The sequence below is a fragment of the Cetorhinus maximus genome, chromosome 8 (genome assembly GCF_964194155.1).
Source record: "Cetorhinus maximus chromosome 8, sCetMax3.hap1.1, whole genome shotgun sequence".
In the NCBI taxonomy this organism is placed as follows: Eukaryota; Metazoa; Chordata; class Chondrichthyes; order Lamniformes; family Cetorhinidae; genus Cetorhinus; species Cetorhinus maximus.
In genome coordinates, this window is record NC_135886.1 from 16,779,492 (window position 1) to 16,804,374 (window position 24,883).

Below are 24,883 nucleotides of genomic sequence, written 5' to 3' on the forward strand. Positions count from 1 at the left end.
TTCTGAGTTTTGATCCACCAATTTCTAATAAATTAATTTCAGTGGTCCCCTTACCTCAAGACCATAAACTAGTTCGAAAGGACTAAAACCAGACAACGCATTATGATCGTCCCTAATAGCAAATAACAAGAATGGAGTTCCTCCATCCCAATCCTGTGGATAATCCTGACTGTACATTCTCATCATAGTTTTTAGAGTTTGATGCCCCTTGTAACTCAAATGATAAGCTGTTGACTTAAATTGTTTTATCCCCAAACTGTTCATTACTTCCTTAAACAGCTGTGACATAAAATTTGAACCCTGATCTGATTATATTTGCTTAGGGAAACCATGGGCTGATTCTTACCTGTGTCAGGCGGGCTGGGTAGGAGCGGGTGGAGGCGGGTGCGGAACCAGTCACCGCCCGCGATTGGCTGCGCGCCATTTTACGCGGACAGGCCAATTAAGGCCAGCCCAGAGTAACGTGTGTTCCATAGCGCTCAGCTCTACCTGTGCAGGCGGGGGGAGGAGGGAGAGCCGGGGCCTGCGTTATTTCGCACATGCACGCGAAAGAGCGCAGCAATCTCCCTGAGACACAGAGCTGCCTCAGGGAGATTGAATAGACAATAAAAGTTTTTTAAAATTCAAGTTAAAATTATTTAAACATGTCCCCTCATGGTGACAGTGGCACATGAGCTGGGCCATGTTTGTCAAGTTTACCAAACTTATTAATTTTATAAAACCTTCAGGAAACCTCATCCCACCTGTGGATTAGGTTTCCTGGAAAACGCGAAGGCCACTTGGGCTCTTCGCCTACCTGCCAACCTTAAGGTTGGACCAGCACTGTTGTTAATGAGGTAAATTACTTTCTTAATGGCCTTAATAGGCCTGTGAGAGTTCGGCGGGTGCGCAACCACCTCCAGCGTGCACCCGCCGAATGCAATATTGAAATGACGCGCGATGATGTCGGGACACACGCATGACATCGTCTTGCGTCATTTTACGTGTCGGCATGTCGGGCCTGCCCCCACATGTCGACGGCAATATTCTGGCCCATATCTTGTAAAAAGAAATTTAGTTAACTCTTCACAATTTTCTTTGTTGTAATGTTTCAGAAAACCTGGTAGACACATCCATTATTGTCAGTAAGTACTGATTTCCACTCTTAGTCTCAGAGAGAGGTCCTACACAATCAATCATGACCCTAGTAAAAGGTTTTTCAAATTCTGGAATTGGAATTAAAGGTGCTGGCTTAATCAGTGCTTGTGGTTTCTCTATCACCTGACATGTGTAACATGTTCTACAGAATTTGACTAAACCCTTAGGCAATCCAGGCCAATAAAAATGTTTCAGTATCTTTGCCTGTGTCTTTCTAATTCCTAAATGTGCCCCTATTGGAATTTCATGAGCTATCCTCAGAATCTCATTTCTATATCCAAATGGTATTACAATCTGATGTACCACACTCCAGCTTTCATTTGCCAAAGCATGATATGGCCTCCACTTTCTCATTAAAACATTACTCTTAAGGTATTAACATTCTGGAATACATTTTGCCCCTGTTTCTGAGTAAGCTGTTTGACATAAATGTTTCATTTGCAAATCCTGATTTCAGTTGAATTTTTTTCCAGTCTTTCCTCCTGAACAATGTCATCAAACACAGTGTCAGCTAATTGGATTTCCATTCCTTCTCCCTGCCTTTGAACTTCCTGTTCTTCTTGTTTCAACCTATGAGTCTGTGATCTCATTGTCACACAATCTGGAAGCAGTCCAGGATGTTCTCTCTGCAACACTTCTGTTGAAGATACCTCTACAGGCTGCTCAACTACCTTGGCATCAACCACATTTGTGATCCAGCTATATCATTACCCAAGATAAATTGAACTCCTGCAATGAGCAATTTTTCCACCACTCCAACGGTCACTTTGCCTGTTTTCCATTTACTCTTTAAATTTACCTTCCACGAGGGAATAGGTTTAGCATCTCCATGAACCCCACTTATTATTACCTGTTCCTGCAATATTCCCTCTGAACAACAAATATCACTATCCCACAACATTAAAGATTGACTAGCCCCTGTGTCCCTTAAAATTTTAACATTTTTACCTACTCCTCCCTGTACATATGGAAAGACTTTCCCTTTATATACTAAATCACTAAGTATCTATGCACCCTGCTCCTCGGAAATCTCCTGGGTAAATTGTGAACACATTCCCACTTCTTTACTGATCACTGACTCTCCCTGTTTTACCTGTACACAAACCACTGGTTTTTCCTGTGCCTGAACCTCAGAACGCACAGTACCTTTACTGACAGAACTTTTCTGCACCCCTATAATTCCAACAGATTTTCCCTGCAATTTCCAGAACACTGACTTCATGTGTCCAACTTTATTACAATGAAACCACCTCAATTTTTGAATGTCACTTCTACTCTCAGCACCTTCCTTTTTATTCTGAGAAAAAACTTCCTGCAAATTTCCACCTACTCCTCTTCCCTGACTACTCACTTCCTTTCACCGTTCCACTTTCTATCCTTTTCTGATTTGAAAGGGCGACAGAAAAAAGGTTTAGCTCTATGAACTAACTCATAATCATCAGCTATCTCTGCTGCTTGTCTTACCATTTTAACCCTCTGTTCCTCCTCATGAATTCTCACTACCCAAGAAATTGAATCTTTAAATTCTTTCGAAACAATTACTTCCCTAAGACTGCATATGTTGTTTCTATCTTTAATGCCCGTATCCACTGGTCAAAATTACTTTATTTACTCTTTCAAACTCAATATAAATTTGCCCAGGTTATTTTCTCATATTCCTAAATTTCTGCTTGAATGCCTCAAGAACCAACTAAAATGCACTCAAAATAGCCTTTTTTTAATCACATCATAATTCACTGACATTTCTTCTGACAGTGAAGCATAAACCTCATCTCACCTCTACCCACCAACCTGGATTGTAACAACAATGTCCAGTTTTCCTGTGGCGATTTCATCTGTTTAGCTATCTTCTCAGATGAAATAAAGAATGCTTCAACATCTCTTTCTTCAAACTTTGGAAGAGCTTGTACAAACTTAAACATCTCCCCACTGGGTTTTAAGTTAAAGGTTTTTTCATCATCAGAACTTTCCTCAGAATCTGGTGTCTCCTTTTAAAAATCCAGCTTTTTAAGCCAATATTCTCTGTCTCTTTTCTTAATTCTCTCTTCCATTGCTAACTTTTCCCTCTGGGGATCAAGTTTTCACATTTCCATTTCTTTTTGAAATAATCTGTCTTTTTCCCTTTCTTTTTCTGCTCCCTCTAGTTCCATTTCTTTTCATTTCCAATTCTTTTTCCTTTTTGTTTGCCTCCAATTCAAGTTTTCTCAGTTCTTTTGTTTGTTCACATTTAAGCCTCTTCATTTCTAACTGAAGTCTCACTACCTCCAGCCGTGACTCACTAGTGTCAGGTATCACTTCCAACTTTAAATGCTGTGGTATACCTTCAATTATATCTGCTTTCTTAGCGCCTGCAGGTAACCAATTGTAATTTATCCACCAATTCCAGTAACTTAACTTTAGTTACCTTTTGTAAACCAGCTAAAGTTATAACTTCAACTCCCAGATGAGTATGAGCAACTGCCAAAGCCATATTGCAATCTCACCACTACAAAAAAATACCTCACACCAACTCCTGAATTAAAATGCTTCTTGTACTCATAACCTTAAGATTCACCAACTCCAAACCAATCAAGGAATTTCAAATATATCCCAGATGAGCCCCCAACTCTGTTATGGTACAGCTGATGGTAAATGCTGAGTTGTTCAAATCACAAAGGGAAACTTGAAACAACTGCTACAACTTGTTTTGCAGTTTGTATAAATTTTGAGATGTATGCCTTGAATCCCGTAACAATAATACCACCAAGTCTTATGGGTTTTACAAAATTAAATTAAACATTTATTAAAAAGAGAAATGATTTTTAAGTACACAGACAAATCTACAAATTACTACTATGATAGCTTCTAAATCCCCTAGTCAATCTAACTGAGTTATACTTTTGTTAAGGCAACAGTAAGACACACAGATTTTAAAAGACCCAGGCAAAGAAACATGATACCCTTAACAAGTTGAATTCAAATTGAGTTTTCTTAACTTCAGTCCTTTGAAGACAATAGTTTGAGGCAGAGATGCTGAAGGTGTTTCACATTTGTTAGATCTTAAAATTGTCTACCTTTACACACAGCCTTCACTCCTTTATACATATTTTGCCCTTTAAATGCAAATTCCCATTGTTTCACTATGTCTTTGGACTTTATCTTCCTGATAATAAAACCCTCTCATAGCATGAAGTTTTACCAGTAATCTTTGGAAAAAATAAACACTGTTTCTAAACTTCACCTGGCTAGGTGACATATTTCACCCTCCTCTTTGAAAACAATCTAGTTTGGTTTATGTAAAAATGCAAATGTCCTTTTACCTTACATTTTAAACTTCCCTCATGTTTACATAAAAGCCTTCAGACCAGCTGCCTTTAATCCAATTAAGTTTCTCTCTGTCTCTCTCACACACACTCACACACACACACACACACCCCCCGACACATCTCACTATTACTCTCACAATAAATTCCAATAACATTGAGTTATTATATCTTCCTGACAGTTGTTAGTGTAACTGCTAGCACATTCAGAACTGTTCAATAGGTGCTGCCCAATCACAGAATCCCATTTAACAGTAGATATTTTGTTTTGTGTTTCGCAATCGTGGGCTGGTTGAGTACGATCTGTACTCTACTTATCACGATCAGCCAGAGGAACATGCTGTTTCATTTGATCAGCCAATCACTGGGATGTATGGTCTATGGTACTTGGCATCGTACCTGAACAATCCTGAGTGTGCTAATAGCTACACTCTCAACAACTTAAGATAATCAGTCAAGCTCGTAATGTGGCTCATTTAAGCTTGCTAGAAGTGACATACATTAATATGCAGGTATATAGGGACCCTCTCTCTGCAAAGAAAAGGAATATGTTCAAGCCTTGCACCCTTTTTGGATTACATGGAAGCACAGAGAGTCTATATTTTCCCATTACTTTCTCCATGGCAACACCTTGACCAATCAGAGTCAACTTGTTAACCAATCAGCACCTGTCTTCTCCTGCGACATAAATTGTTATGATTATTTAAAATTTGGCATTCTTGCATTTGTCCTGATGAGTGGATGGCTAAAAGCTTCAGCATCGACCTAGACACCAGAAACAATAACAGCAAACCCAGCCATATCGACCCTGCAAAGTTCTCCTTACTAACATCTGGCGCATGTGCCAAAATTGGGACAGCTGTCTCTCAGACTAGTCAAGCAACAGCCTGACATAGTCGTCCTCATGGAATCATACCTTAAAGATCATGTCTGAGACACCACCATCTCCATCCCTGGGTGCATCCTGTCCCACTGGCAAGACAGACCCAGCAGAGATGGCAGCACAGTAGTATACAGTCAGGAGGGAGTTGCCCTGGGAGTCCTCAACATTTACTCCAGATACCATGAAGCCTCATAGCATCAGGTCAAACATGGACAAGGAAACCACATGCCATGCCCCCTCAGCTGATCAATCAGTGCTCCTCCATACTGAACACCACTTGGAGGAAGCACTGAGGGTGACAAGGGCTCAGAATGTACTCTGGTTGGGGGACTTCAAAGTCCATCACCAAGAGTGGCTTGGTAGCAACACTACTGACTGAGCTGGTCGAGTCCTAAAGGACATAGCTGCTACACTGAGGCTGTGGCAGGTGAACCACCAAGAGGGGAAAACATACTTGACTTCATCCTCACCAACCTACCTGCCACAGATGCATCTGTCCATGACAGTATCGGTAGGAATGACCACCGTACAGTCATTGTGGAGATGAAGACCCACCTTCACATTGAGGATACCCTCCATCACATTGTGTGGCACTACCACTGTGCTAAATGGGATAGATTTCAAACAGATCTAGCAACGCAAACATGGGCATCCATGAGGTGCTGTGGGCCATCAGCAGCAGCAGAATTGTACTCAAACACAATCTGTAACCTCATGGCCCAGCATATTCCACAGTCTACCCTTACCACCAAGCCAGGAGTTCAACCCTGGTTCAATGAAGAGTGCAGGAGGGCATGTCAGAAGCAGCACCAGACATACCTAAAAATGAGGTGTCAACCTGATGAAGCTACAACACAGGACTAGTTGCATGCCAAACAGCATAAGTAGCAAGTGGTAGACAGAGCTAAGTGATTCCATAACAAATGGATCAGATCTAAGCTCTGGTGTCCTGCCACATCCAGCCATGAATGGTGGTCGACAATTAAACAACTCACTGGAGGAGGAGGCTCCACAAATATCCCCATCCTCAATGATGGAGGAACCCAGCACATCAGTTCTAAAGATGTGGTTGAAGTATTCGCAACAAGCTTCAGCCAGAAGGACTGACTGGATGATGCATCTTGGCCCCCTCCAGAGGTCCCCAACATCATAGATGCCAGTCTACAGTCAATTTAATTCACATGATATCAAGAAATGGCTGAAGGCACTGGATACTGCAAATACTATGGGCCCTGACAATATTCTAGCAATAGTACTGAAGACTTGTGCTCCAGAACTTAACGCACCCCTAGCAAAGCTATTCCAATGCAGCTACAACATTTGCACCTACCCGGCTCTGTGGAAAATTGCCCAGGTACGTCCTGTACACAAAAAGCAGGATAAATCCAACCCAGCCAATTATCACCCTATCAGCCAACTCACGGTCATCAGTAAAGTGATGAAAGGGGTCATCAATAGTGCTGTTAAGCAGCAATTGGTCAGCAATAACCTGCTCAGTCTGGGTTCCGGCAGGGTCACTCAGCTCCTGACCTCATTACAGCCTTGGTTCAAACATGAACAAAGCTGAACTCTAGAGGTGAGGCGAGAGTGACTGCCCTTGACATCAAGCTCAGTATGGCATCAAGAAGCCCTAGCAAAACTGGAGTCAATGGGAATCAAGGTGAAAACTCTCCGTTGGTTGGAGTCATACCGAGCACAAAGGAAATGGTTGTGGTTGTTGGCGGTCAATCATCTCCATTCCAGCACATCACTGCAGGAGTTCCTTAGGGTAGTGTTCTAGATCCAACCATCTTCAGCTGCTTCATCAATGATCTTCCTTCCATCATAAGGTCACATGTGGAGATGTTCGTTGATAATCGCACAATGTTCAGCACCATTCACAACTCCTCAGGTACTGAAGCAGTCCGTGTCCAAATGCAGCGAGACCTAGACAATACCCAGGTTTGGGCTGACAAGTGGCAAGTAGCATTTGTGCCACACAAGTGCCAGGCAGTGACCATCTCCAACAAGAGAGAATCTAACCATCGCCTCTAAACATTCAATGGCATTACAATCGCTGAATCCCCCATTGTCAACATCCTGGGGGTTACCATTGACCACAAACTGAACTGAGCCAGCCATCTAAATACTGTGGCTACAAGAGCAGGTCAGAGGCTAGGAATCCTGCAGTGAATAACTCACCTCCTGACTCCCCAAAGCCTGTCCACCACAAGGCACAAGTCAGGAGTGTGATGGGGTACTCTCCACTTGCCTGGATGAGTGCAGCTCCAACAACACTCAAGAAGCTCAAAAACATCCAGGACAAAGCAGCCCCTTCCACAAACATTCATTCCCTCCACCACCAACGAACAGTGGCAGCAGTATGTACCATCTACATGATGCACTGCAAAAACTCACCAAGACTCCTTCGATAGCACCTTCCAGACCCACAACCACTACCATCTAGAAGGACAAGGGCAGCAGACAAATGGGAACACCACCACCTGAATGTTCCCCTCCAAACCACTCACCATCCTGACTTGTAAATATATCGCTATTCCTTCACTGTCATTGGGTCAAAATCCCTCCCTAACAGCAAACTGCAGCAATTTGAGAAGGCCGCTCACCACCACCTTTTCAAGGACAATTAGGGATGGGCAATAAATGCAGGCCGAGCCAGCGATGCCCACATCCCGTAAATGAATTTTTAAAAAATGTCTCTTTTCAGCAATACTCACAGTTGTATTCAGGATGGCGGTTCACCACCACCTTGTTGAGGGCAACTAGATATGGGCAATCAATGCTGGCCTTGTCAATAATCCCCACATCCCGTGAATGTATTTTTAAAAAAACTAATGTTGGAACTTCATAATATGAGCATTAGTATCCTTAAAATTAAACAATGTTTTACTTTTTTGGGATGTACAAGTGATTTAAAGATTAAAAGGCCTGAATCAGTAGAGCTGGGGGAAAAATGGAAGTGGAAATATTTACAGAAACAATGTCCACAGTAGAGATTTTATTCATTGTGATGAATGAACTTTCCTATTTTGATACACAAGTTCAATGATTGAGGAATAATGCTTCCAAATTTCCAAAAACCGCTCAGCTGCAAATGTGAGAGAATACGTTGGGATTCCCGTACATAGGAGGCTTACACATGCCTGACTTACAAGTTTGCTGATCTGACTCATTACTCTGTAGGAGAGATGGCCCCATAGGGTGAACAAACCAGACGGAGCACAGGATTCAATCCACAGCCACTGTTGCTCAATTCCCTGTGGCCTGTTTCAGAGCAGCCATTGGACACCTGACACAAGCCATTCATATTCTCTCTCAGCTGTGACTGGGGAGATCAGAGAAAAACAAGTTAACACAAATACTGAGCTTTGAACATTTTTTGCAGGAATCGGCTTTGCTTTTCTCTATCAAGCAGCAACTGTGATGCATGCAAAGTACTTCAAAAAAAGACTAGCGACTGCCTACGCCATTGCACGATCAGGAATGGGCTTGACATTTGCCCTCGCCCCTTTCACACAATTACTGTTGGTAGAATATGACTGGCAAGGTGAGCAATGTTTGTTACAATTCTCTTCATGGCTAAGAATTAAACTCTATTATACCTTTGAAAATGAGGTCTTTAGCAAAGAAAACCTGTGGGTAAATTGGAGAGAAAAATGTCATTAATGGTGATTTATAGCGTTTCCCTGGTGTTTCTGCTGAGATTATGGCAGGAGATTGGAAACTGGTGGAAATTTTACTCACCGTGGTACACAGCTGAGTTATGTGGTGTCGCAATTTATTGACTGATGTGTATGGAAGAGAAGAGGCAGCACCTTCAGGAGAACATTTGGGTAAAAACATGTTGGGAGCACCCTGTTGTACACGTATGCAGTTGATTGACAGAATTTATCACTTCATTGACCTTTCAAGGAGCCTACCCTGAGAAGGTCTTTCCATCGTCATGGAAACCTCATATCATCCAACAACTGACAATTTCCAGCTGGCATACTCCACTCATCTTAACATGAATGACCTTGGTTTGTTCCCAATAGTTCACCTTATTAACAAGTACTTTATTTTAACATAATAGCAAAATTCTGTGGATGCTGGAGATCTGAAATGAAAACAGAAAATGCTGGAAAAACTCAGCAGGTCTGGCAGCATCTGTGGAGAGCGAAACAGAGTTAACGCTTCAGGTCCAATATGACTTATTTTCCAAGGAATGTTAATTTTGTTTCTCTTCACAGATGCTTCCAGACCTGCAGAGCTTTTTCCAGCACTTTCATTTTTCATATTTTAATGTCTGGTCTGCCCATTAGCTGCAACATGGTTTGATCTACAAGTGTGCTGACTGAGTTGGCTACCGCTTCCATGGTGGAAATGATAGGCTCCAAACTCTCTGCGAACCCTGTGCCAAATTGGTGCCAGACTCCACCATGTTTCTTGACATTGTCCGCAGGGTTTCTAGCAGGCCTGTCAATGTACCAAGCATTTTTATTTACATATCCATCAGCCATGTAGCCTGCCCTATTTAAGCACTCTTCTAAGTCCAATAGATGCAGAATTCTGGGGAACTCATAAGTAATGCACAGTGTCAATAACTGAGCTGGTGACTGCAAGAATGAAATGAGTGATGATACCTCTTCATCATCACTGTCTTCTTGCTGTTCCTCCACTCCTTGGTCAGGTTACAGTTCTAGGATACCTGAAAGGAGAGAGGTTCTGGTTAGAGGAGGAGTGGGTGAAGTAAGAGGTGCAAGCTTATACCAACTGCAGCTTATAAATCAGAATACAGTGTGAGATAAGTGGGGAAGTGTGAAGGAGGATTAGGTATGGAGATACAATTGATATAATTGATTCAGGCCCATCACTGCCCTCAGACAGCACTTAAGTGAGTGTGGTACAATATGTTTGGGACTTGTGGCTGTCATGGTTGAATAGCTGGCAGTGTGTGCAAGCTGTGAGATATGGCTCTGAGGCTTGCAGCAGTACCAAGTGTGTGAAGGTGAGGTGAAGCAATGAATGTGATGTACGAGTCCCAATTAATAGAGATGGTTGGTAGATGAATGGTAGGAGTCTGGTGCATGGACCAGTATGTCAGGCTAGTGTTGCAGTTGCTGTAATATGGCATTTGAAGATGCATTCACTGACCTTGACCACTCAAGTGAGGTCATTTGAGCTTCTTGCAGCACTGCATCCAGGTCCTCAGGGGCATTGACAGAATCAGGATCACAGAATTATTACAGCACGGAAGGAGGTCATTTGAACCATCATGTCTGCACCGGCTCTGCAAATGAGCAGCTTCTCTGCTTTTTCCCCATAGTTCTGTAATTCCTTCCACTTCAGATAGTTATCCAACTCCTTTTTAAAGGCCTCAATTGAATCTGCCTTCAGCACGCTCTCAGGCAGTGGATTCCAGATCCTAATCACTTGCTGTGTAAAAAAAGATTTTCCTCATGTTGCCATTGCTTCTTTTGCCACTCACCTTAAATCTGAGTCCTTTGGTTCTCGATTCTTCCACCAATGGGAACAGTTTCTTCCTTTCTATTCTGTCCGGATTCCTCATGATTTTGAATGCCTCTATCAAATTTCCTTTCAACCTTCTCTTCAGGATGAGCTGCAGCTTCTCCAATCTAGCTACGTAACATTGAGTAGTTGCCAGTATTACTGTAGTTGTGCTGGGACAGCTTGGCTAGAGGTGGGGCTTGAAACACTAGTCTTCAGCACCACTGCTGGGATATTGTCGAAACCCATAGCCTTTGTTGTATCCAGTGCGCTTCAGCCATTTCTTGATGCCACGTGTCATAAGTCAAATTGACTGAAGATAGATTTCTGTGACAGTGGGAATCTCAGGAGGAGGCTGAACACCATAGCTATCTATTCCCACTGCCTTCTGAGTGTGCCTGGAGGGCCTCCTTCTCCCAAGGGTACAGGACATCTCTCCTCATTTCCATCTCCTCCAGTGTGACATCCAATATCCTTGGGGCCCACTGTCTCTCCTGCTCCGCTATTCTTTGTTGTAAGGTGTTCGGTGTAGTTTAGTGCATCTTATTAAGGTATTCGTAGTCTTAGGTAGTTCAACAGTAAGTATTTATTAACTACTAGAAACGATATGTGTAAGTACAGAAAGGTCCAAGATAGGAGCTGTCTCCATGCTTGCTGCTACACATGGTTTTATCCAATACTACACTGGCACCTAGGTGTGGGTCATGTGTTCTCTCATATCACTGTGTGGGCGGTATTGTACTCAGTCCCATGTTGAGCCTTTATGTGCCGGACCCTCATACTACACCTCCACCTGTGTCTTTATCCAAATATTTACAAGTTATCCCAGTTCACCCAATGTATCGCATCATTACAATGACCCCACCCCCTCAATTCTCTGAGTTCAAAGGTTCAGGCGGTCTGGAGGTCTTATAACTCTTCCATATCTTCTTTGCACTGCTGTCAGAGGAATGGCAGGCTCTGTTGATGCAGATAAACTTTGTTGAATCGGAGGTTGTTCTGGCTTCTGGGTGTTATCCTCAATTCCTCTCCACTGTACAGTGGTAAGGACCCTTCGAGGGATGTGGAGGAGGCTCCTCCTGCCTCTCCTGACCGACCCCTCTGGGGTGCCAAACAGGTCTGACCAGGCTTGGTCATTGCCTTTCTGGATGATAGTTAACCTCTCTCTTTAATTCAAACCTTGTCATCCTTTTGTAGTTGTGGCAAGTGTCTGTTCTGGTGCCTTTTGTTGTAGGCGGAGGTTTGCTTCGGCCTGTAGGAGTGCTCTCTGTCTTAGATGTCCTGATAATCCTTGACTACCAACCCTTTAGCAGGATTAGAAGTTGTGTGCGGAGTTTTCTGCCCATCAGGAGTTCAGATGAGGCTAGGTCACATTGTAACAGGGTGGATCTGTGGGTTAATAGTGATGTTTGGAAGTCTTCGTATTTTTTTGAGGGCTTTAATAGCGTGGGCCCTAGTTTGCCTCCGAGTTTGACTGTGGATATCTTGGAGAGCTGGTACGATGGTGGAAGCTGAATGTGATGGTAAATTGGGTGAAGTATTCATTTGAAAATTGTGAGCTGTTATTGGACACAATCTTATCCGGGACTCTGTGGCTTGCGAACATCTTGCAGTGCTTTAACTTCTGCCTCTATGGTTGTCGTGTACAGTTGCTTCACTTCAACCCATTTGGAACAGTAATCCACCACTATCAAAAATGATTTGCTGTTGAAGGAAAATAAATCGATGCCCAGCCTCTCCCATAGCCTGATAGGGAACTGTGTATGAATAACTGGGATAGTTTTAGTGTGCAGGGTGGGGACGGAGCAAAGTTCTTAAGTTGCATCCCAGAAAACTTTTTAAGCCAGGACATAGAAATCCCAACAAGGGAGGGGGCATTTTTGGACCTAATATTTGGAAATGAGCCCAGGCAGGTGGAAGGTTTTCAGTAGGGGAGCATTTTGGAGGAATTGACCATAACTTAGTTAGATTTAGGATAGTTATGGAAAAGGATAAGGTTGGGCTGGGAATAAAAGTTCTTAACTGGGGAAAGGTTAATTTTACTAAGATGAGATACGATTTGGCCGAAGTGGACTGGGAGCATCTACTTGCAGATAAAACTGTGTCAGAGCAGTGGGAGGCATTCAAGGAGGAGAAAGCAAGTGTACAGCGCAAATATGTTCCCATAAAGACAAAGTGGGGGAACCAAGTCCAGAGAATCCTGGATGTCAAGGGACGTAAAGGTTAAGATTAAGGAAAAAAGAGAAGCTTATGGCAGATACTGAGGGCTCAATACGGCAGACTCCCTAGAGGAGTATAAAAGTGCAGGGGGGAACTTAAAAAGGGAATTAGGAAAGCTTAGAGAGTGCATGAGAAAGTATTTGTGGGTAGAATAAAGAAAAGCCCTAAGGGTTTTTAAAAATATATATAAAGAGCAAAAGAATAACTAGGGAAAGATTAGGGGCAATTAGGGACCGTAGAGGTAATCTGTGTGTGGACCTGGAAGACATGGGTACAATCCTCAATGAGTACTTTGCATCAGTCTTCACACTGGAAAAGGACAACGCGGGTTTGGACATCAGGGTGGAGGACTGTGAAATATTAGAGAAAATTAACATAAGAGAAGAGGTACGAGTGGGTTTATCGGCCTTAAAAGTGGATAAATCTGCAGGCCTGGATGAGATGTATCCTAGGCTGTTGAGGGAGGCAAGGGAAGAGATATCAGGGGCCCTCACAGTAATTTTCAAATCCTCTCTAGCCACGGGTGAGGTACCAGAGGACTGGAGGACTGCTAATGTTGTCCCATTGTTAAAAAAGGGAAGAAGGGATAGACCAGGAAATTACAAGCCAGTTAGTCTAACCTTGGTGGTGGGGAAGTTACTAGCAAGAATCCTGAGGGACAGAATATATCTGCACTTGGAGAGACAGAGATTAATCAGGGATGGTCAGCATGGATTTGTTAAGGGAAGGTCGTGTTTGACAAATTTGATCGAATTTTTTCAGGAGGTAACCAGAAGTGTTGATGAGGGTAATGCATTTGATGTGGTCTACATGGACTTTAGCAAGGCTTTTGATGAGGTCCCTCATGGCAGACTGGTCAAGAAAGTAAGACCCCATGGGACCTGAAGCAAAGTGGCACATTGGATCCAAAATTGACTGAGAGGTAGGAAGCAGAGGGTGATGGTAGAGGGATGTTTCTGTGACTGGAAGTCTGTTTCCAGTGTGGTTTCACAGGACTCGGTGCTGTAGCCATTGCTGTTTGTGGTGTACATAAATGATTTAGACTTAAATGTAGGAGGTATGCTCAAGAAGTTCTCGGATGACACAAAAATTGGTAGGGTGGTAAATAGTGAGGAGGACACCATAAACTGCAGGAGGATATCAATGGACTAGTCAGGTGGGCAGAGCTGTGGCAAATGGAATTCAACCCAGAAAAGTGTGAGGTAATGCACTTGGGGAGGGCTAACAAGGCAAGGAATTACAGGATGAATGGTAGGGCCCTGGAAAGTACTTAAGACCAGAGGGACCTTGGTGTGCATATCCACAGATCCTTGAATGTAGCAGCACAGGTAGATAAGGTGGCTAAGAAGGCATTTGGGATACTTGCCTTTATTAGCCGAGCCAAAGAATATAAGAGCAGGGAGGTTATGCTGGAACTGTATAAAACGCTGGTTAGGCCACAACCGGAGTACTGTGTGCAGTTCTGGTCACCACATTATAGGAAGGATGTGACTGCACTGGAGAGGATGCAGAGGAGATTTACCAGGATGCTGCCTGGGCTGGAGGGTCTGAGCTATGAGGAAAGATTAGATAGGCTGGGGCTGTTTTCCTTGGAGCAGTGAAGGTTGAGGGGGGACTTGATAGAGGTGTATAAGATTATGAGGGGCATAGATAGGGTGGATAGGAAGGCATATTTTCCATTAGTAGAGAGGTCAATAACCAGGGGACATAGCCTTCTACCTCTTACCTTAAATCTCAGAGGGGAGTTAAGGAGAAATTTTTTCATCCAGAGGGTGGTGGGAGTCTGGAACTCACTGCCTGAAAAGGCAGTTGAGTCAGAAACTCTTGTAACATTTAAGAAGTATTTAGATATTCATTTGCGTTGCCATAGCCTCCAGGGCTATGGGCCAAGTGCTGGAAAATGGGATTAGTGTAGTCAGATCCTTATTGAGTGGTGTGTACATGATGGGCCGAATGGCCTCCTTCTGTGCTGTAAACGTTTGAGTCTATAAGGGGCTCCCGATTGGCCCTGCAGGTGCAGTGCACAAGCCTGACAGTTCAATATCGTGATCTCAATTTCCCTGGAAATGCCTGGCCTCCAGACTGTGGATTGGGCCCATGCCCTGCACTTGGTGATGTCCAGGTTGATTTTTTTTAGAGGATCTCTGGCCAAAGGGAAACTGAGATGACAGCCACTCATTGTAAACCAAGAGATCATCAATGTCAGTGAAGTATTTTTGTTATTTGAGCCAAGCTTTCCTGACATGACCTCTGTTGTGTCCACCCTTGTTGGCAGTAACCCAGGATGCAGGCACACTTCTCATCTTACATTTATTCTTGGCGAATCTGTTGGAGTTTATTTGCGGTCACTGGCAGGTGTCTCCTTGTCAATTTAAAGCACGCTTCAAGCTCCTCAATCAGATTGATATCCTGTTTTGACGGAAGCTCCGCTGTGGCCCTGAAAAGTATGCCTGGTGTTTGTTTTATTTCCCTGGGTGTATACCGTCTCGTAGGCAAACCTCGTCAGGCATAGGCGGAATCTCTGCATTCTGGGGGGCATCTTTGCCAGCTCCTTCTCATCTAGCAATGAGACCAGTGGCTTTTGGTCTGTTTCAATTATGGCCTTTAGGCCAATGATGTAGTCTGAAATTTCTCGCATGCCCACGTGATTGCGAGGGCTTCCTTTTCCATGACGAAGTACCTCATCTCCGTGTTCGACAGTCCTCTGGAAGTGTAGTACACCGGTCGGTGACTTCCATCCAGTTTCTCTTGAAATAGGATTGTTCCAAGGCCTGTGGATGAAGCATCCATTGCAATAGTGATGGGCAGGAATGGGTTGCAGTTGGCTAGGATATCGATTGAGAGCAGCATTGCTTCGATGTGAGTGAATGCTTGCTCTTGATGTGTGTCCCAGCACCATGCCCAGTCTTTCTTAAGTAGATCTCTCAAAGGTTCTGTGACCTGTGCCATATTTGGTAAGAATTTTGCCAACTGGTTCGCCATCCCCAGAAATCTCTGGAATTCCGGAATCAAGGATGGGGTTGGGAACTCGCCAATAGCTTTTGTTTTCTGTGGATCCACCGTGATGATGCCTTTATTGCTGACAATGTGTCCCAGGAACCAACTTGATGTCTTAGAGAATCACATTTTTCATTCAGCATCAGGACTGCTTTCCACAGGTGTTCGAGGACATACAAACATATGAACTAGGAGCAGGAGTAGGCTGCCCTTCGAGCCTGCTCCTCCATTCAAGAAGATAATGGCTGATCTGATTGTAACCTCCCACCTACCCCCCCGATAACCTTTCACCCCCTTGTTAATCAGAATTTATCTAGCTCAGCCTTAAAAATATTCAAAGACTCTGCTTACACCGCCTTTTGAGGAAGAGAGTTCCAAAGTCTTGCAACCCTCAGAGAAAAAATTCTCCTAATCTCTGTCTTACATGAGCGACCCCTTATTTTTAACCAGTGACCCATAGTTCTAGATTCTCCCACAAGGTGAAACATCCTCTCCACACCCACCCTGTCAAGACCCCTCAAGGTCTTAAAGGTTTCAATCAAGTCACCTCTTCCTCTTCCAAACTCCAGCAGATACAATCCTAACCTGCCCAACCTTTCCTCATAAGGCAACCTGCCCATTCCTGGTATTGGCCTAGTAAACCTTCTCTGAACTGCTTCTAATGCATTTACATCTTTCCTTAAATAAGGAGACCAATGCTGTACACAGTACTCCAGATGTGGTCTCACAGTGCCCCATACAACTGAAGCATAACCTCCCTGCTTTTGTAATCAATTCCCCTCACAATAAATGATACCATTCTAGTTTTCTGAATTACTTGCTGTACCTGCATACTAGCCTTTTGTGATTCATGCACGAGGACACCCAGATCCCTCTGAATTTGAGCTCTGCAATCTCTCACCAAAGGGTAAATAAGCTTCTTTTTGTATTATTCATGCCAAATTTCACATTTGCGCACATTGTACTCCATTCACCAGTTCTTTGCCTACTCACTTAACCTATCTATGTCACTTTGTAACCTCCTTATGTCCTCCTCACAAGTTACTTTCCTACCTATTTTTGTGTCATCAGCAAATTTAGCAACCAGACCACCTGTACTTTCATCCAAGTCATTTATATAAATTGTAAAAAGTTGAGGCCCCAGCACTGATCCTTGTGGCACACCACTTGTTACATCCTGCCAACCAGAAAAAGGACCCATGTATGGCTACCCTCTGTTTCTTGTTAGTTTGTCAATCTTCTATCCATGCCAATATATTATCTCCTATACCATGAGCTGGGTGGATGAGCTAACTGACCATGGCAGCTGAAATAGTTAATTAAGGGAGCTAGCTCGAACTGGTTTATTCTCCCCCTGGGTTCAGACCCTTTGTTTCAGAACATATAAATTCAGACACTTTCAGTGCAACCAGCACTGGTGTGACTTTAATGGAGTGTGAGAGTTTGGTGAGCTGAGGGAGTTCAGTGAGGAGGGGAGGGAGGTACTCTCTTTTTTTTCTTCTAATTTTTTCACCCTGCAGGAATTGGTTCCTGCTGCACTAGAGAGAGGGAGTTAGCTGCTTGGTAAGTATCTGGTAACTGGATATGTCTACCCTATTCCTAAGGTTCAAAATAGTGCAGGAATTTGTGATAAGATTTGTAAAATACATAAAAGAAAATAAATAATTGAATAAAATTATTAAATAATTAAGTAAAGCACATAAAGATGGTAGGACAGGTGATGTGTCATGGCTGCAGTATGTGGGAGCTCCTGGATGTCAGTGTGATCCGAGGCAGCAAAAGCCTCACTCAGAACACTGTTATGTCAGTGCCTTGAGGAGCTTCAGCTCAGAGTCATTGAGCTGGAGGCTGAACTGCAGATACTCTGTCACATCAGGGAAGGGGGAGAGTTACCTGGACACTTCGTACCAGGAGGTAGTCACAGCCCTTAAGATAGGGTCTTCTGATTTGGAAGGGCGTCAGGGAAAGGAGGCTGTGATTATGAGTGAGGCAGGTAAGGGCACCCAGGGGCCAGGAGTGAAGGAGTTTCAGCCTCTGCAATTGTCCAACAGGTTTGAGGTTCTCTCAGCAACAAAAACAAAAATTGCTGGAAAAACTCAGCAGGTCTGACAGCATCTGTGGAGAGAAGGACAGATTTAACGTTTCGAGTCTGTATGACTCTTCTTCAGAACGAAAGAGAAGTAGAAATGTGGTGAAATATATACTGTTTAAGGGGGGTGGGAGAAATGAAGCTAGATGTCATTAACAAAAGGTCGAAGGGATGTTGATGGTGGTGATACTGGCTAAAGGAGGTGCTAATGGTGACCTTAAGAGTAGAAAGCAGGATGAGCAAGTGACAAATGGCCCTAGTGGGGGTGGGGGGAGGGGAATGTGTGGTAGAAAAGATCAAAATAGGCTGAAAGGTGGGGATAAAACAATGAATGGAAATAAATTTTTAAAATAATAATAGAAATAGGTGGGAAAAAATATATATATAAAAATTTAAAAAATAAATATTTGAAAAAAGGGGATCTAAAAGGGGTGAGGATGCAGGAGAGAGTTCATGATCTGAAGTTGTTGAACTCAATGTTAAGTCTGGAAGGCTGTAAAGTGCCTAATCGGAAGATGAGGTGCTGTTCCTCCAGTTTGCGTTGAGCTTAACTGGAACATTGCAGCAGGCCAAGGACGGACACGTGGGCATGAGAGCAGGGTGGTGTGTTGGAATGGCGAGCAACAGGAAGGTCTGGGTCATGCTTGCGGACAGACTGAAGGTGTTCCACGAAGTGGTCACCCAGTCTGCGTTTGGTCTCTCCGATGTCGAGGAGACTGCTTTGGGAGCAGCAAATGTAGTAGACCAAATTGAGGGAAGTGCAAGTGAAGCGCTGCTTCACTTGAAAGGAGTGTTTGGGCCCTTGGGCGATGAGGAGTGGGGGGAGTAAAGGGGTAGGTGTTGCACCTTCTGCGATTGCATGAGAAGGTGCCGTGGGAGGGGGTTGAGGTGTGGACCAGGTGTTCCAGAGGGAACAGTCCCTACGGAATGTCGACAGTGGTGAAGGGAAGATGTGGTGGTGGCATCATGCTGGAGTTGGCGGAAATGGCGGAGGATGATCCTTTGAATGCGGAGGCTGGTGGGGTGAAAAATGAGGACAAGGGAGACCTTATCATGGTTCTGGGAGGGAGAGGAAGGTGTGAGGGCGGAGACGCAGGGGATGGGCCGGACATGGTTGAGGGCCATGTTATTGAGGTTTTCTCAACTTGTTTGGATGGGAATGGGGTCTGCAGGGTGAATAAGCTGACTGACCATTGGTACAGGAAGCCATTCAAGTGGAGGGAGCAAAAGGAGTGTAGTGGTAGTAGGGGACAGTATAGTGAGGGGGATTGACACTGTTCTTTGCAGAAAAGAGCGAGAGTCGTGACGGCTGTGTTGTCTGCCAGGTCTCAGGACATCTGCTCAGGACTGGAGAGGAACTTGGAGAGGGGGGAGGATCCAGTTGTTGTGGTCCATGTAGACATCAGTGACATAGGCAGGACAAGGAAGGAGCTCTGCTTAGACAGTATGAGGAGCTAGGCACCAAATTAAGAAGAAGGACCTCGAAGGTAATAATCTCTGGATTATTATCTAAACCATGTGCAAATTGGAAAAGGCAAATAAGATTAGAGGAATATATGCATGGCTGAAAGATTGGTGTAGGAGAAGTGGGTTCCAGTTTGTGGGGCACTGGCACCAGTACTGGGGAAAGTGGGGGCTGTACCATTGGGACAGTCTACGCCTGACTCTTGCTGGGACTGATGTTCTAACGAGCTGCATAACTAGAGATGTGAGAGGGCTTTAAACTAAATCTTGGGAGCCAAGGATCAAATTTGGGAAGATGTGGTAAACAAAAAAGTAGAGACAAGGTAACAGAGAAAGGAACTAATATGGGAAGTGAAAAACAGAATGTCACAGGAAGGGACAGAGAGTACAAATCCAAGAGTAAATCAGCAGATAAGGTCAGACACTACAAAAATAATAAAAATCAAAATTAACGGCTCTGTATCTAAATGCACGAATCAGTCAAAACAAAACAGATGAACCGATAGCTTCTATCTCCCTGTTTAGGCCTTTGGTTTTAAGATTCTTTCAATTCACCATTACACTCACACCCTGCCAAAGTAAGACAGTGTGAGTCTTCCTCCACTGTTGTGCCAAGAACCAAAACATCATCCACATGGCAGATAACACCCTGTAAGCCTTGCAAAATGGCTGATATTATACGATGAAATATTTCCATGCAAAGATGATTCCAGAGGGCGGGCAATTGAAGCAGAATCTGTCAAAGGGAAAAATGAATGGGGTCAGCAACCTGGACTCTTCATCTAAGGGAAATTGCCTAAAGCCGCTGTTGGTGTCCAGTTTGAAAATACTCTGCTCTTAGAGAGTTTAGTCAGACTTTTATCCACTGAGGACATTGGGTGTACCTCTCTGGCTACGGCGTTATTGAGCTGTATCAGGTTGACGCAAATACGGATGGACCCATTCAGTTTTGGGATTGGGACCATCCTGGAATATCATGCGGTTGGTTGTGTGTCCGGGGAGATGAACCCATGTTTTGTCAACTGATCCAGCTGCTGCTGCATTTGCTTCACGAGTGGGTGAGGATTCTTTCGTGGTATGAACAGGCTCATTGGTTTAGCATCCTCCCTCAATGTGATCTTGTATGCATCCTTCAGTTACGCCAATCCTGTAAAGAGCTTCAGGAACTCTTTTGCAGCCAGGCCCTTCTTCATTGAGCTCGTCAAATTTTTTGTTTAAAGGTTAAGATTGGACGCAGACTTTTCAGCTGAGCAGTGAACAGCCCTGGTTTTGGGCCACAAATAGGGTCTCTTGGATTCTTTTGTATTTGTGCTTGAGTGTCACTTACAAAGTCCCTTTCACCAGGAGTTTGATGCCTCCTGCTCCGTACAGGTGTGTTGTGGATGGCATCAACCATTAGTTCTCTGTCTGATAGGAGCCAGTGTTAGGTCCTGTGTCCAATTTGAAGCTTGTGAGATGGTCATTCACAAGATGTCCAGACTCCAGAATGAAAATCCAGGATCTTTGACCTCACCCAAGAACCATGGTTGTTTGTCCTCTTGGTTGCTATCTTGTGCTCATGAATCCTCTTGGGATCTTCAATGCATTTTGATGTTTTGGCTTTGCACAGCTTCCCAAAGTGTCCTATTTGGTTACATTGAAAGCACTGGGCTGAAATTGCCGGACATTGATCACGTCTGTGGGGGCACTTTGCCCCACAGTGCTGGCATGGTCGCTCTACTGGTCAGTCAGGGTATTGCTTCCCTTGATTGAACTGGAGTATCCCTGTGTCTGTGCAGTTTCTCTAGCTTGACGGTGGGGTTTACTTTGTATCACGATTTGCTTTCTTCCCTTAATATGGATCTCGACTGCTGGGAGGAGATGCTGGTATAGTGGTAATATCATTGAACTAGTAATCCAGGTACCTAGCCTAATGCTCTGGGAGCATGGATTCAAATCCTGCCATGATGGCTTGTGGACTTTAAGTTCAATTAATAAATTTGGAATCTAAAGCTAGTCTCATTAATGGCGACCATGGAGAAATATCATTGATTGTTATGAAAATCCATCTGGTTCATTAATGTCCTTTAGGGAAGGAAATCTACCACCCTTACCTGGTCTGGCCTACATGTGACTCCAAACTCACAGCAATATGGTTCTTATCTGCCCTCAGTTCAAGAGCAATCAGGAATAGGCAACAAATGCTGGCCTTGCCTTGCCAGCAGTGCCCATATCCCATGAAATTAAAAAAAACCTTATTTCAGATGGCTGGGTGGCTTTCTCAAGATTAGGTCTTCCTTCCTTTGAAGCATGTCCGAGAGTGCATTGTCCACCACTCCATTCTATCGCTGATTAGCTCAGGTTTCAGGTCTCCATAATCACAGCTTTAGCCATTCTGTACAGCTCATTAATGAAAGAGATGACAGATTCTCCTGACTGCTGGACATGTTTATGAAGTTTAGTCCTTTCAAGGCTTTTGTTACTTCTGAGGTTAAAATAATCGTCAAATGATTATAAAACTTCATCAAATTTTGCAAATGGTTCATTTGTTCCTTCTCTAGCTATTATATCATCGGTTATCAGGCCTACTGAATAAAGTAGCGTGCTAACTTGTTCAGCTTCTGTCTTTTTATCCAGACCTGAAGCAAGCATGTATCTAAAGAATCGCTTTCTCCAAAGTCCCCAGTTTTGTGATTAACCCTATCCTTGAATAAATCCAAATTGATCTGGAAGAGTGGATTTCTTGTCCATGGTTAAACTTTTTAAATTGTAGGTTCAGCTTTAAGAGGTCCAAGATTGAAAATCTAAGATTGCGCCACTACATGCTTCTTTACAAAGGGTTTTCCTGTGCTTGCTGGATTTGGTGGGCTTCTGCAGTAATGGCATTCGCGATCTTAGTGTTTACATTTTTCCAACAATGGCTACCTGGATCAACTGGTTTGAGTCTTTCCTGCTTTAGCGCAATGTTTTCGGGTCTAGGAAACATCAAATATCAGCTTTAGCTGGGCTTTTAAAGCCGCCTATTCAGTCACGGTTAATTTTTAATAATTCTTTTTCTTTGAAATAAGCTTTGCCGCCATGTGTTCGGGTGCCAACTCAGAAATTAGGTTTCTGTGATGTAAACAGCAATTTCTGATCACTGCAGTGTTTAACTTTTTCAGGACTTGAGTTGTCCAGGAATTTTAAATTTTTAGCTCGCCCCACTAGAGCTGCTGACTCTGCACTCTCTGGGTATTGAAGCTGGATTTCCATGGGATTCAGTGGAGTCTTCTGGTGCAGTGAGGAATTTAATTTCTGCCTTCAGCTTTCAACCCTTTCTTTGGGGCTTTTCTCTGGTGATTCCTTTCTGTGCCTTCGTTTCTTGAGCTTTTCTTCAGGTCAGAACGCTTTGGACCTTTTCATTTAGATTTCCAAGATTTTAATTTTCTTCTGCAGTCTCTGAGGCTTTGAGTTGTTCCATTTGCTGCCACCATATTGTCAGGTGTTGGGCGTAGTTCAGTAGGTCTTATTAAGGTATTTGTAGCCTTAGGTAGTTCAACAGTAAATATTCATTAACTACTAGAAACTAAATATACTATATACATATATATAATATATATGTACAGTAAAAGTAGCTAGGAGCTGTCTCCATGCTTGCTTCTACACATGGCTCTGTCCAACACTACGCTGACCGCTAGGTTTGGGTTGTGTGTCCTCTTACATCACTGTACGGGTGGTACTGTACTCAGTCCCACGTTAATCCTTTATGTGCCAGACCCTTATACTCCATTGTTCACCATTTACCAGGTCCAATTCACTTCCTGCATGACTGCCAACATTTGCTCCAACCATGGTGCATGTCTCCGTTCAGAAGCTGTAAATGATGCTAAGTAATACAATTTTGGGCCTGCTGATGCCACATGCAGCCAATGATCTGGCTCAAAGAAGGGAAAATTGGGTGTTAAATATTCCTGGATGCAAAGTGTTCATGAAAGATAGGAAAGGAAGAAAAGAGGGATGAGTGGAGATGTTGTTTCAGGAGATCACTGCAGTGCTGAAGAGGGAGGATATCCCAGAGGACAGAACCTATTTGGCTAGAGCTAAGGAACAAAAAAGGAACAATTACATCGTCTAGTGTAGTCTTTAGGTGAACAGCTAATGGAAAGGATGTAGAGGAACAAATCTGCAAGGAAATTAGAGATGCAAGAATTATAGAGTAATTATAATAGGGGATTTGAATTATCTGAATATAGACTGGGATAGTAGTAATGTAAAGGCAGAGAGCAGCAAGAGTTCCTAGAATGTGTTCAGGAGAATTTTCTACAGCAGTATGTTTTCAGTCCAACAAGAGTGGAGCATTTCTGGACCTGGTTCTTGGGAATGAGGTGGGCCAAGTGGATCAAGTATCAGTAGAAGAATATTTAAGGGACAGTGATCGTTGTATCATAAGGTTTAGGCTGATTTTGGAAAGGGATAAAGAACAACGTAGAGTAAGAATAATTAATTGGGGGGGAAAACCAACTTCAATGGGGTTAACATGGATCTGGGCCAAATAAATTGGAATCAAAGGTTGACAAGAAAAACGGTAGCTAAACAATGGGCTACCTTCTATTTCAAGCACAGTGTAGGTATATTCCCTCAAAAGGGAAAGGTAGGATAAGCAAATCCAGAACTCCCTGGATGACAGAGATGGAAATTAAGGTGAAGAGGAAAAAGTGTGCTTATGACAGATGTCAGGTGGATAATGCAATGGAGAACCAGATTGAACACAGAAGGTTCAGAGGTGAAGTAAAAAATGAATAAGAGAAGCAAAATGGGAGTATGAAATGAGACTGGCAGCTAACATAAAAGGGAATCTCAAACTCTTCCATAGGCATACAAATAGTAAAAATATAAAAGGAGGAGTATAGCTGATTAGGGACAAAAAAGAGGATTTACAGATGGAGGCAGAGGGCATAGCTGAGGTATTAAATGGATACTTTGCCTCTGCTTTTACCAAAGAAGAAGATGCTGCCTAAGTCACAGTGAAAGAGGAGATAATTAATACACTAGAAGGATTTAAAATTAATTAGGACAAATTTGATAGGCTGTCTATACTTACAACTTGATAAACTGTCAGGACCAGATGAGATGCATGAAGTATACAGAGGGAAATGAGAGTGGAAATTGCAGAGGCACTGGCCATAATTTTCCAGTCTTCCTTAGACTCAGGTGTGGTTCTAGAAGACTGGAGAATTTCAAATGCAACACCATTATTCAAAAAAGACTGTAAAGAAAAGCCCAGCAGCTACAGGCCAGTCAGTTTAACTGCTGTGGTGGGAAATCTTCTAGAAACAATAATTTGGG

The 24,883-nt window shown here is 43.4% G+C and overlaps 1 protein-coding gene across 3 annotated transcripts in view; it reads left to right on the top strand.

Annotated features, from left to right (window-relative positions):
- slc16a4 (solute carrier family 16 member 4) overlaps positions 1-24,883 on the top strand; it is a 157,073-nt gene that overhangs the window by 90,584 nt on the left and 41,606 nt on the right. For all 3 annotated transcript variants that reach the window (XM_078546507.1, XM_078546509.1, XM_078546508.1), the window contains exon 6: positions 8,708-8,869. In XM_078546507.1, the coding sequence (XP_078402633.1) occupies positions 8,708-8,869 (162 nt within the window). The remainder of the gene's footprint in view (positions 1-8,707; positions 8,870-24,883) is intronic.